Raw genomic sequence first — 14344 nt, 5'->3', positions numbered from 1 at the left:
TCTCGTATCATGTCATCTGCAAACAGTGACAGCTTTACTTCTTCTTTTCTGATTTGGATTCCTTTTATTTCCTTTTCTTCTCTGATTGCTGTGGCTAAAACTTCCAAAACTATGTTGAATAAGAGTGGTGAGAGTGGGCAACCTTGTCTTGTTCCTGATCTTAGAGGAAATGGTTTCAGTTTTTCACCATTGAGGACGATGTTGGCTGTGGTTTGTCCTATATGGCCTTTATTATGTTGAGGAAAGTTCCCTCTATGCCTACTTTCTGCAGGGTTTTTATTATAAATGGATGTTGAATTTTGTCGACAGCTTTCTCTGCATCTATTGAGATGATCGTATGGTTTTTCTCCTTCAATTTGTTAATATGGTGTGTCACGTTGTAGGCATGTTTACTTTTAAAAATAGTTATTTGTAGTTTGATGTATATTCAGTGAAAGAACATTAATATGTTTTGTTTAGGGCATGATTCTAAATTTAAAAATTCACATTTATACGTGGCATAATTTATGGATTTCCATATCATTCTCAAAATTGCTGGGTACATAAAGAACTACAGATTTTGTAAATCATGACCAAGAGCCTTTGAAACATACAGATACAGCTATTGAGTTATATTAATTAATTATGACAAACCACCTGTCCCTAGATCTTATGCCTTGTATTGTTTTGGGGTCTCCTTCTTCATACTCAGGATCTCTGTACTGATGTTCCAGATTCATGATAAATCACTTTCTGGTTGAGTGTAATGTGCCAGCTACTAGGTCATAGAACTTTCGAATTTTTATCTGTAGTGGTAATCCTTGATGTGTTTAGTAACTGAACTAAACAGTATTGCCTTTTTCGTTTGTAAATTAGAAACTTAAACTTCATACTTGTAGTAGTAGATGTTGCCTTAAATATTAATTGGGCACATTTTTATAAATATTAAGTAATTTCTGTAAGCTATAGAATTAGCTGTTCATAGTTATTTTCCTTAAAAAGGAATCCTCTTGATAATCGGTTTGTTTTGCATAAAATCACAGAATAATTTTAGAATTTTTTGAGGTTTTTAAGCACAAGATGCAATTATATCTACAAATGGATATTTTCTCCCTTGAAAAGACAATGTAGTACTATTGTTAAAATAGTGTACTTTTTATTAGACACCCAAAAATTTTAATTCAATATCAAGCTTGTAATAGGAACAATGACTGTATTAGCAAATATGATTGCTCACCTAAATCAAAAGCATTGAGTTAAAAATTAACATGGAATAAAAGGTAATACTTTTAGTAGAGGAAAGAGGGTAAAAATGAAGGTTATTAAATGCAAAAATTATTTCTACTGAAGCTTGGTTGAGTTTTCTTCACCAAATCAAGCTCTAAGTTAAACCTGTTTTTATTTAACTTGTCTATTACATATACCAAATGTGTACTGATACTCTATCGTTTGGCATCCATTATCAGGAGACGGGCCAGAGGTTATGCCTTAAATAAATTAGTGTGGCTGATCTTTATAAAGTAGTTTTCTATTTTAAATTAACTGATGTAAATATTTAGAAAAAGAAAAGAAATCCTAAAAAAAAAATTAGAGAAAGAAAAAAAGATTCATCCTTTTAGTGTAGGTTTATGAGACACTTAAATTTTTTTTTTCTTAAGTGGAGTAATACCACAAAACGAATTTTTCTTTGGTCCCTCTCTGTTTTTAAAAAGGACAACCACTATCCTACAAATGAAAAATGAAACATGCTGTCCCTTTTTTATCATTTATTTCATTCCATTCATCAGTCGGCCACCCATCAAATTACAAAGTGAGGATGGAACATAAATCTTTACTTGTTAAGCACTCTGAGGTAGTGGATTTATATGGATAGCCATATATGGTCATATAAGTTTTCTCATTCTAAAGGACCCAGATCACATAGGTTATTATCCGTTAATATACCTGGTATTTTTTTTGATAAAATTTTATTCTTATATACAGATGCTTTTTCTATACGGTGATATTTGGCTTTGAGTGAATATTCTAACACTCAGCTTTGTGAAAACATATATTTACTACGCCACCAGTATTTATATATTCATTAATGATATGCATGTACTACTAGTCTGAGGATTTTAAGCACTAGGCCTACAATATTAAGTACATAGTAAATTAAGTGTATTACAGAATGAACAGAGAAATGGAAATTGAAAAAGGCTGAGTTAAAGATGATATAAACAATATTTTTAAATGTCAGCTAATTATCATGAACATACCTGGTGTTTTTAAGGCTGTGATTTGTTGAGATTTTAAAAGTGGTTTTTGTTTTCCTTTTTGATAAATAATAAAGAATTTAAATCTAATGTACAAGCAGAGTTAACATAGTTAAATATATGGCGATGTTTTATGTAATTTAAAATATCTTAAATATGGAATGAGTTTTTAATACAGTATTTTAAAATGCTCATGTTAAATTTTTTCAAGGAGGACTTGCTGCGTTTAAAGAAACAGATGAGGGTATTCTGTCAGATATGTCAGCATTACCTGACCAACGTGAATACCACTGTTAAAGAACAGGTCAGTAATTACTATAGATAGCAGTCTTTTGTAAGCAACTCTGAATAAATATCTGAACTAATATAGAAAATTTAAGAAATACTGAAATTGGGCAAATTAGAAATATCTTGTATCTGTCTGTATATATACCATGCTCAAAAAATAGATTAACATTAATTCCATGTGGAGCATTATAGATTACCCGCATATTGCAGTTATTCTGTGTTATTGTTTCTTTATGCCACACATGGTAAACAGACCCATATATACAAAGTAGGTGTATGCAGTTACATAAATTATTCCTGAAAGCAACAAGTATAACAGGTATGCCTCAGGGAGGAAAGGTCCATCTGGTTTTGTTATCTCTGAGAGTATTATCAGATGTTGGCATTCCTGCCCATCCTGATTGTGTGAGTTATTTTTTCTTATGTGGACTTTGAAATAAAAATTTTAATCACTTCCGTCTTCAGAGTGTTACCTTCCCACCCCATATGCCCTCTTGATTCCATTGCTGCCAAGCTTCTCAATCTGGAAATATATTGTTACTTGGTGCCATGGGTAGTTTTCCCATCTGTAAAATAACTTCTGATCCTGGGACCAAGAGCCTATTTAGTTTTGAACTGTAACAATAAAGGACTTGGGACATTTTCTTCTCTACTATTCAGATAAGAGGGACAAAATTTCAGAAGGTAGTAAAATGAGTTTATAGTTAATGTCTTAGAATAGGGTTTCAATGAAGTATACACTGATCCAAACTTAATACATGAAGTATTACTTGATATATTTTCATAGGCCACCAAGATACTCAGCTTAATAGTCCATATTTCTTACAGTGTTAGCACATAATTCCTTATGGGTTATTGTTGTAATCTCCTTTATATATAATCTGTTGTTCAGGCCTTGGAGATTAATTATTTGGTCATTAAATAGCCTGTGTACTAGTCTTCCTAACAGCTTCCAGGAATATGTCCTGGTTAGCTTACAAGACCTGTCAGTTCACCTAATTAGTAAATGTCACCACGCTTATCACTGTGTATCCTTACTGTGTATCCTTACTGTGTATGTTGCAAAAGCTTTTGTAAACTCAAATATCTTGATAGGTATAAATTATTACTATAGTAGTAAAATGAGAGGAAGAGACCAAAAGAAGAGGTAAAAGCATAGAGAAAAAATAAATGTGGTTAGTTCCAAAAAGGCAAAGCTATTATTAAAATCTGCTTTGAACTCTATATTATAATTGTCCTTCTAGTAGTAGTCTTCCATTAAATGTAATTTTCTGTTGACTTTGTGATCACAAAATTTTATTTTCCTTATCACTTCCCAACAAATAACTAAATTTTTTCCAGTTACCTTCTGACTACTTTTACGAGTGTTTGACCCTATTTAAAACTCCTGGCAGAGTTTTTATAAAGCTCTTCAAGATATAACTTCATCCAAAAAAATATATATATATAACTTCAGCTTTATTGCTTTATTTATTTATCTGTTTGTTTATTTATTTATTTAGCTGTGCCAGGTCTTAGGTGTGGCACGTGGGATCTTTAGTTGTGGCATACGAACTCTTAGTTGCGACATGCGGGATCTAGTTCCCTGACCAGGGATCGAACCCAGACCCCCTGCATTGGGAGCGTGGAGTCTTAGCCACTGGACCACCAGGGAAGTCCCACTTCAGCCTTATGTTTATTATACTGTCAGGTTTGCCTGATGATTAGTAAGCAGACCCACACTTGGTTATGTTTTTTTTACTTAATCATCACATATACTGACAATGAAAGTGCTTAAGAAGTCTTATAGATTTTGTGATCTCTCTTCTAAGAGATCTTCTAGGAGATATTCATCTTCTTGGTATAAGCGTTTTCTTCCATAGAAGAAAAGAATGGTACCAAGTTTATACACTATTTGATATTTGAGAATGTATACCATGAGATATTGTGGTATATATAGTGTAAAGGGTGGAGTTTGGAGTCAGAAAACCTGAGATTGAATCCTGATTGCATGTTCTGATGATGTTAACATATTGTACAAATCATTTAAAAAATTAAAAGAAAATTGCTGAAAATTAAAAAGAATATTTGTGAAATTATCTTGTAGTTAGTAAATCACAATGCAAATATCAGTAGTTATTGTTGAAAAAATTACAGTCTTCACTTTTAAAATCTTAGGAAAATACTAGACATTGCTTTTTCTTATGAGTTTCAAATATAGAAAGTTGGGTTTTATTTCCACATTAAATATGTAAGTTACTTGTGGCAGTTCGTGAGAAACTTTGGTTTATGGCATGCTATCCTTTTTTTTTTCTTTTTCTTTTTTTTTTTTTTTATACTAGGCCTTCACTATTCTATGTGATATTTTGATGATCTTCAGCCATCAGATTATGTCAGGAGGGCGTGACATGTTAGAGCCATTAGTTTACACCCCTGATTCTTCATTGCAGTCTGAGTTGCTCAGCTTTATTCTGGATCATGTCTTCATTGAACAGGATGATGACAATAACAGTGCAGGTAATTTTATTGCCATCTTTTTGTTAAATCTGTGTATCTACTATAAATCAAGTTTAATTAACAGCAATGTAAAGTTTTACACTACTGTTTGATATTTTATTCTTAAAACATGAAACAGAGGTACATTTTCCAGTGCAATTTGTGTTCATTGCTTGTAATATTGTAAAGACAGTGTGGTATCACAGAGCATAGGCTTTGGAATCAAATCTTTGTTTCTCACTAGTTGTGAGCTTGTTTTTCTAATTTGTAGCTACCTTACAGAACTGTACAAGTTAATTAAATTGAGCAAAGTGACTAGTATATACGTGCCTGGGCATGTAGTAGGTAGGTACTCAACAAAATTTACTTCTCTTTCCCCTTAATAATTGGTAATACCAATATTCAAGTAATTAGAGCAGAATAAAGTGTTTCTTTTTTTTTTTTTTTTTTTTTGGCGGTATGTGGGCCTCTCACTGTTGTGGCCTCTCCCGTTGCGGAGCACAGGCTCCGGATGCACAGGCCCAGCGGCCATGGCTCACGGGCCCAGCTGCTCCGCGGCATGTGGGATATTCCCAGACCGGGGCACGAACCCGTTTCCCCTGCATCGGCAGGCGGACTCTCAACCACTGCGCCACCAGGGAAGCCCTAAAGTGTTTCTTTAAATGACCTTTCTGTTGTATACTTTCATAGCATAATTTTTCTGTAAAAGTCTGGGGCAGTACAGAATGTTACAGGTAAATAATCAAGCCAGCCTTGCCTAGTGTTAAGTTACTCTTCGCACCCTAATTGCATACACAGATGCCTTACTTGAACAAGAAATCGTGGAAAAACATATAGTATTTGGTGACTTCTTCTGGGTTTTTTTTTTCCAATTTGAAGTTAAACTTGAAGGATATATAACATCAGTATGTGTATGTCCATACATAAACTGACACATCACTGCAAAGCTTTTAACTATATATAATTCTAGACATGGCTTGTAGCTTATTTTTTTTTTATCAATAGAGAACTTTGTTCTCAAGTATTAAAAACTTAACCAGAACAGAATTGAGAAACCTAAGTAGCCAAAACAGATATCAAAATCCATGTACTAAAGTTTATATACTTACAGTTTTCTACCATTCACTTTCAGCTATTGGTTTAGTTACACTTTATTTTTAACATTCATTTGACATTTATTGGTCAGCAGGCAGTATACTAGATGCTATGAATATCAAAAAAATGAGACATGGTCTTTTCCTTTAAGAATTCAATTCAAGTGGAAAAGACATCTAAAAAAAGTAATTATAATGTAATTTGATAAGTAATAGAGGTAGCTACAAAGTGTTGGTGGGCATGTAGAGGAAGTTCTAACTGTTCTATAGGAGTCAGAACACCATTGAAATAAGCTAACATCAGAAATGGATCCTAAAAGATGAGTAGGAGTTTTTAAAACTTCTATAGGAAAACATAGTTATATTCCCAAAACTGATACAAAATTGGTTTTGGTTTATAACCCTTTTGTTAGTTGGGGACTACCTCAACTTCATTTAGATCATAGGAAATAGGAATGAGAATAAGCTTGCCAATCCTCCTAAATTTTCTGGGAGCTTCCTGGAATTACACTTTGTCTTACCTCCTTGGACTTCCTGTTTTTCTATTTCCACTTTAAAAATGAAATGTATTCCAGTTCTGTGGAAAAGAATAAAATGTAACACTTGTATATACCAACCACCAGCATTTGTCAAATTTTGCTCTGTTTGTTTCAGATTTGTTTTTTAAAGGAATAGATAGATACAAAAGAAAGCCCTTGTTTGTATCCCTCCCCATCCCATTATTCTTTTTCCCTAGAGATAACTGCTATCCTGAATTTGCTGTTTATCATGCCTTTGCATTTTAATTTTATTTTACTAGGAATTTATGTATCTTTTAACAATATATAGTTTATTTTCTGTTGCTAGCTTCCACATAAATGATATCATGTTGAACATTTTATTTTTCATCTTGCTTTTTTGAGTTAACATTATTTGTGAAATTTGTCAGTATTGACATGTGGTTATAGCTTATTCGTCCTGACTGCTGAATATTATGTGATATGAATTAACCACACTTTATCTGTTTTCATATTGATGAACATTTAGGTTGTTTCCATCTTTTCTCCTATTATAAATAGTGTTACAAAAATGTTCTCATACTTATCTCCTTGAACACATGCTTTTCTAGTGTACAGGCATACCTCCTTTTATTGCACTTCGTAGATACTGTGTATTTTTATAAATTGAAGGTTTGTGACAACCCTTCATCACACATGTCTGTGGGTGCCATTTTTCCAACAGCATTTGTTCTCTTCATGTTTCTGTGTCTTTTTTTGGGTAATTCTTGCAACATTTCAAACTTCTCCATTATTATAATATTTGTCATGGTGATCTGTGATCAGTGATCTTTGATGTTACTACTACAACTCGCATGAAAGCTTAGATGATTAGCATTTTTTAGCAATGAAGTGTTTAATTAACTTATGTACATGTTTTTAGACTTAATGCTATTGCACACTTAGTAAGACTACGGTATAGTGTAAACATAACTTTTATATGAACTGGGAAACCAAAAAATTCATGTGACTCATTGTAGTATTTCCTTTATTGCGGTGGTCTAATCAAACCTGCAATATCTCTGAGGTGTGCCTGTATACCTAAGAGTGGCATTGCTAGATTATATAGTCTGTGTGCATCTTAAACTTGACCACAAGTTGCCAGATTATTCTCCAAAGTGGTTTTATTCTTTTATCCTCCCACCAGCAACATATGATAGTTTCCATTGCTTTTCATACTCATCTAACCCCTGGTATTGTAGACCCATGGTTATTTGATTTGTTAGCCCACATCAGACTAGAAGGGGAGAATAAAATAGGGAATGCTTCTAGAGGCACTGGCAACACGTAATAATAATGGCAACTGACATCTATGGAAGGCCCAGTGTGTTAGACACTTCTCTAACATTCTTTAATCCCCACAAGAGAAAAAGGTGGCTAATTTTTGATAAGTAAAAAGTGAAGAAACCTAAAAATCAGGGCTCAAAAATCTCTTAATATCTGGGTAACTTAGTCTGTAGGGGGAATAAGTCTGTATCCCTCTGGTTCCTGAGAACAGTACCAAACAATGATTGGAAACAATATTGTGTAGAAATCCATTATAATCACAGAGTCATTAAGAAAAAGTTAGCTTGTATGTTTAGTGTACTCTTTTAAAAGAATGAACAGTATATTTTAGGTTTCTAAGCAAATGACTGGCACTCTGGAATAGGCACTTTTGATAACAAACTTTTCGGATGGTCTGTCTTAAACAAATTCCTATTCTTAAAATTTGGTTTTTATTTACTAGCAGTTATCAAGGATTATCAGAGACAGGGTAAAATAAATACTTGTTTAGAAAGAGTTCTTACTTTATACACAGTATTTTTTATGTAAGTAATTTCATTTGTAAAATTTGTCAAGAGGAAAATTCTTTGCATAGCTTTTTATGTAAAAGGCTTCGTTACAATTTTATGCACAGTATCAAATAATTTGAAAATCCTTTGGCAGCACTTGGAGGCTGTAATCTGGCTTTCTCAACTATGAATTTGGAAATAATTTTGCCCCTTTGATAACTGAATATCAAGATCTCACATAATGGATCAGAGCAGGTATATGTGAAGTTACCTTAAAAAGACAGAATGGTTTCTAGGCCAGTCTAACTGAATATCTGTAATATGTATAAAGAAAGTATCTGTCAATAAAAGTTGGGTTTGAGGTTGGGTGGGGTCATCTTTAGAAGGGATAGGAGAATTTCTGAGGTTGTCTGCCCCTAGAGAAAAAGAGCCTTACTCAACAGATACTGAATATGCAGGTCTCATCGTCAAACTATCCTGCTAGGGAAGTAGATTAATGTGTTAGGCAAGCTTAGCCTGATTTCACTAAACATCAGTTCCTCTCACTCACTACACTTGTTCCTGTTCCATGTTCACTAAACAGCCTTCTGATTTGACATCACAAAAATTTTGTGTGTTGGAATAAATGGGCTGGTCATTCATGAAGATATTGAGTGATTATAATTTTTATTTTATTTAAATGTTTTTTCCCTTATTTTTCAAATTCTCCAAAATAAAGATGTTTTATATTGAATTTGATACACACACAGACACACACACACGCATGCACATACACACGCGCGCGCGTGCACGCGCGCACACACACACACACACACACACACAAGACTGAAGTAAAATACAGATGGCTTAATGTTGGAAACCTTTTTCCCCAGATGGTCAGCAGGAAGATGAAGCCAGTAAAATTGAAGCTCTGCACAAAAGGAGAAATTTACTTGCAGCGTTTTGTAAGCTAATTGTATATACTGTGGTGGAGATGAATACAGCTGCAGATATCTTTAAGCAGTATATGAAGGTAAAGTTGAAAAATGGATAGCGAGATATTTTTAAGTCGCTTTTACGTTTGGTTGCCATTGAATTTTTTAATAGTAAATTACTTTTCTAGTGTAAAAGAAATCTCTTAAAATATTTAACATTTTCAGTAAATTTTCTCATACCTCTGATCCTCCATTAATGGACATTTTGGGTTTATTGAGTTCATTTGTGTTTGGAATATTGCAAACAGCTTGTCTTAGGTTAACTGTCACTAATAGAAATTGCTTTTGTGATTTAGTTTAAAACAACAGGATGGTGTCCCTACCCTGCTTGATGTAACATAAAAAAGTGTTTAGGAGTCAGAGAACTAGATAATACAGTTTTGGCTTGGTTACTATGCAGCTTGTGACCTTGAGTAATTCAGTACCTTTTGTGTCCTGAGTTTCTTCATCTGTTCCACTGTGATAGCTAAGGTTCCTTAAGCTCTGAAAATCTGATTTGAGTCACAGTGGGTTATTCACAAATTGTCATAAATATATGTGAGATTCTTTAACTTTTAAGTAGTAGTAGAAAGGATATTGTTGATTGTACTAACAGAATGTGACTAAATACGATGTGATGATTTTTCTGTAAGCCTTTTTCAAGTAAAATCTAATTATAAATGTAAACTTTTTTAAAGCTTTTGCTTTTACAGGATAAAATACGTAATACATTTATCAAAACCTAGTTAATTATCTCTTCAGAATACTTTCCTATATGATAGAACCATTAATAAAGTACTTTGGAACTTAAGTTATTTGGCCTAATACTTGTTAGATTTTTTTTTTTTAACTAAGGTTGTTTTTGAAGTCATTTTGCAAATTTTAAACTTTTAGACTTAGGTATTCTAGATTAAAGTCAATTTTGTTAGTCATACAGGAGCATGGTTATCCTGTTATCTCTGGTAGTTGTTAATGTATGCATTTTGAAACAAGATCTTAAATTAGAAAAAAAATTCCTGTGCAGTGTAATGTAAATGTCACATACAGTAAGTTTTCTTTTAAATGTTGTTAACAGGCTGTTAGTTTCTATAAGCCAAATCAATAAATTTGGAAACTGCTCATGAACTTCATGTCATTAGCAATGAATAAGTTATGAAAGTAACTGATTACATTCATTGTCTTAATAGTTCACAAAGAGCACAAGAACTTTGTTTCTGTCCTTTGTTTTATTTCTGAAAATCTGTATAACTTAATTATTGTTAAACAATACACCTCCTTAATACCAACTGTGGAGCTTAATGTGATTAGATCTTAACTGTCTGATATTTCTGAATTTACTGATGTTAGGGATTATGTGTTTAAAGATTATAATGAAGTTTTAGTAACATTCTTTCGTGTCTTTGAAGGCATAATTCTAGCCAAATAACATTCTTGTGATATGCTTATGTGACTAACCTAAAATTAGTCTTATTGTCCAATAGTTTTAAGAGACAAAGGCCTAATTTGTACAAATTTCTTTTCTAGTATTATAATGACTATGGCGATATCATCAAAGAAACAATGAGTAAAACAAGGCAGATAGACAAAATTCAGTGTGCAAAGACCCTTATTCTCAGTTTGCAACAGGTAAGACATGAAGAATACCAGGTTTAGGCTAACAAAATAAGCACTTAATAGTTTTCAAGGGTAACAGTTGAAAACTGGGCAAAGGATGCAATAGATAGTTCATAAAAGTGGAAATGAAAAATAATCTCACTAGTAGACATTGTACAAGTGAGATCATTTTTTGCTTTGAGACTGGCAAGATTGGCAAAACCTATAGCCGCCTAAGGTATGGGAGAGACAGGTTCTGTCAGCAAGGTATATTGGTTCAACCTTCCTGGCAGGCAGTTTGGCAATATATGTCAAGATTTATAATGTGTATGCCATTTGAGGCAGCAGTTCTACTTCTGGAAGTTCGTCCACAGTGGTAATAGGATAAGTTTGCAAAAATGAGTGTAGAAGATTATACATTACCAAGTTATTTATAATAGCAAGAAATTAGAAAATAATCCAAATGCCTGGCAATAGGATATTAGATGAATATATTGTGTAGTATATCTCTGCAGTGGCTGTGTAGCACTTAAAATTGGTGTAGGTTTGTATTCATTAATTTGTAAAGATCTCTACAATATATAGTTTGAGAATAAAAAAAGATTGCAGTATAGCATCTCTATAAAATTGTGCACATCTCTGTGTACCTATTTGGAAAAAATAATCACCAAAATGTTAGCTGTGGTTAACTTGCTTTGGTAGGTTTCAGGTGAATTTTACTTTATTCTTTGTACATTTGCACATGTATTTTAATGAGCATTTATCGACCTTATAATCAAAAGGTACCAGTCATTTTCATTTTGGCTGTGTCAAGGCAGGTTTAATTAGGCAAAAATCATTTGCTTAGTATACTTTTGTCTGTAGAGATCAAATGCATGCAGAACATAACCCAACCCATTTCACTTTGATAAACTTTCTTGCTTTTTAGAAATCTAGGTATGAAAGTTCTTAATTTGATTTGCATATTTTGATATTCTTTATTAAAATTAATAGAAGTTAAAAGGTTTTAAAGGCGGCATTTAAATAACTTTTGGTGTAAAATAATAGCTGTTTGCTGTAGAAAGTTTAGAAAATATTATAGGAAAACTAGAAAAAATACAACTTATCCTTAATTTTTTTCACTTAGCAATGTTTTAATTTTTGACTTCCTAATCTTTTTTATGCCTACATGAAATCTTATTTTACAAAAATAAAAAATCTTATTGTGCATTGTCTTGAAATGCTGAATTTTTCATATTAATAAATCCTGAACACTTTCATGCCGTTAAATACTCTCCTCTGCATTTTTAATGACTGTGTAGTATTCCATTTTATAGAGGGACTATAATTTAACCAAGATCTCTTCTCGTTTGATGTTGAGGTTTTTTCCAATTCATGCCATTACAAATAACACTAAGACAAACATTTTTGTACTTATGTATTGTATACAAATATTACTGTTATCATTCATTTTGGATAAAGTCTGATAATAACAATTGCTTACTCAAAGGGCATGAAAATTCTAAAGCTTTCACTACACATCGCCAGATTGCTCTGTAGAAAGAAAGGTTTTCTCAGTTTATGTTCCCAGCAGATCAGTGCCCATTGCACTGTATTCTTAAGTAGTAGCCATTATCTGTTAAAAATCTTGGCAGCTTGATAGTTGAAAGATTGTATTTTGTTTTGCTAACTTTATGATGAAAGTTCTTGATGTGAAGATCCATCAGTTAAATGTCAATAAGAGCATAGTTGTTAGTTGGTTTCCTTTTTCTTTATATTTTTATATGCTATTTTAATATCCAATTAATACCGGCAGAAAAGAATTCTGTCATAACTAATCTAAGGAGTTTCTAAAGTCAATAACTACTTCTAGTCTGAATATATGAAGTGCTACAATTTTGGTCATTTGTATCATGTTTTTAAAAATCCATGTTTTAGAATGAAGTACAATGCCTTATTTATAGAACATCAAGTATATTTTAAATATAAAATGTAGTATTTTAAAATTAGTTGTTAATAATCCATAGTTATTAAAAAACTTTAACATGCTTTCTTTCTTTCCAAACAGCTTTTTAATGAAATGATACAGGAAAATGGCTATAATTTTGATAGGTCATCCTCAACATTCAGCGGCATAAAAGAACTTGCTCGACGTTTTGCTTTAACTTTTGGACTCGATCAATTGAAAACGAGAGAGGCCATTGCTATGCTACACAAGTAATTTCCAAATATTTTATTCAGCTCTTCTGTTTGTTAATCATGAAGTTTTTTTGTATCTTGCTCCTTTGTTTAGAATAACCAAGTTCAATTGATGCTTTATTACTTGTTTACAAATCTGTGGCATGTCTCCTTTCTTAAGAACCAGTGATAGTGCTATCTCTTTTAACACATGAATTGGGACTAGAACACCTTTTATAGAAAAGTCTTTGCTTTAATTAAAACCATACAAAATCTTTATAAATTACGTGAAGAAAAGCAACATATATTCATCAGGTATTATAGAATCTCTTTTAACAGTTTTTATCATAATCTCTCTTGCTGGGTAGATAATTTTTTGAGATTTGATTTCTTTGTTTCAAGTTTTCTGTTTCTGGTTCTGTTCTCTATTTTGTAGTGACCGTTTCTCTTGTTTTGAGCCACAATCTTTATTTTGTCTGCATGTTTTCTTTGCCTTATCAAAATTGGAAATCATCTGATTTTATTTTAGACATGTAATTTAGTGATCAATTCTACTTTTAAGTATATTTTAGAGCTCTAACATAACCAACATGTGGTTATTAATACCCTTTATGTCTTTATTGTGGATAAAGAGCCTTGCCTTTGGAAAAATCAAGAGGCTTGGGCTCTGTTTCATTGAAAGCTCTCTGTTTTGTGTCTTTTTAAAATTCCTGTTGCTTCCTTAATTATGAAGTGTTAAATGTCTCCCTTCAGAAATTGTTCTGCTCTTTGTTAGTCCTATACCTTCCTCAACTTTAATTTACTCTCTCCTTTTCACTTTGCTCTAAAAGTCTCAAATTTCTTTTTATGCCTTTTAATACTATGGATGAGAATTTAGGTAATATTTAAGGACCACACATGTAGTAATTATTTTGAGAAGTAATATATTATTTACTTCATATATATATATAATGTTGGGTAGTTGTCTTGATTAATAGAGGTATTTATTGTTAAATAAATATAAAGTGGGCCCTGAGTGGAGTTTAATTTTTAAACTTTACTCTTAAGTGGGTCATTACAGATAGTTTTGAATAATTATTTTTAAGTTGATCCTATGTGTTATAGTTCATCTCCTTTGTGTCTTGAAAAATACAGAAAATGTACTGATCATTATGTGAAAGGATTTGGGTTATTTTCTATGGAAAAGAGAACTGAGGAGAGAATGTAGATATACCAAACCACATTTTAAATAAAGACCAG

General features: G+C 32.3%; 1 protein-coding gene across 6 annotated transcripts in view; it reads left to right on the top strand.

Moving 5' to 3' along the window:
• Positions 1–14344, top strand: part of STAG2 (STAG2 cohesin complex component) — a 120277-nt gene that overhangs the window by 88085 nt on the left and 17848 nt on the right. For all 6 annotated transcript variants that reach the window (XM_081221285.1, XM_081221288.1, XM_081221284.1 and 3 more), the window contains 5 exons: positions 2446–2538; positions 4844–5018; positions 9275–9414; positions 10880–10981; positions 12996–13144. In XM_081221285.1, coding sequence (XP_081077411.1) covers positions 2446–2538; positions 4844–5018; positions 9275–9414; positions 10880–10981; positions 12996–13144 — 659 coding nt within the window. The remainder of the gene's footprint in view (positions 1–2445; positions 2539–4843; positions 5019–9274; positions 9415–10879; positions 10982–12995; positions 13145–14344) is intronic.

Source organism: Mesoplodon bidens, assembly GCF_964165515.1.
Source record: "Mesoplodon bidens genome assembly, chromosome: X".
Lineage (NCBI taxonomy): Eukaryota > Metazoa > Chordata > Mammalia > Artiodactyla > Ziphiidae > Mesoplodon > Mesoplodon bidens.
Note: the sequence above shows the minus strand (reverse complement) of the source record. Positions and strands in the feature narration are given on the sequence as shown.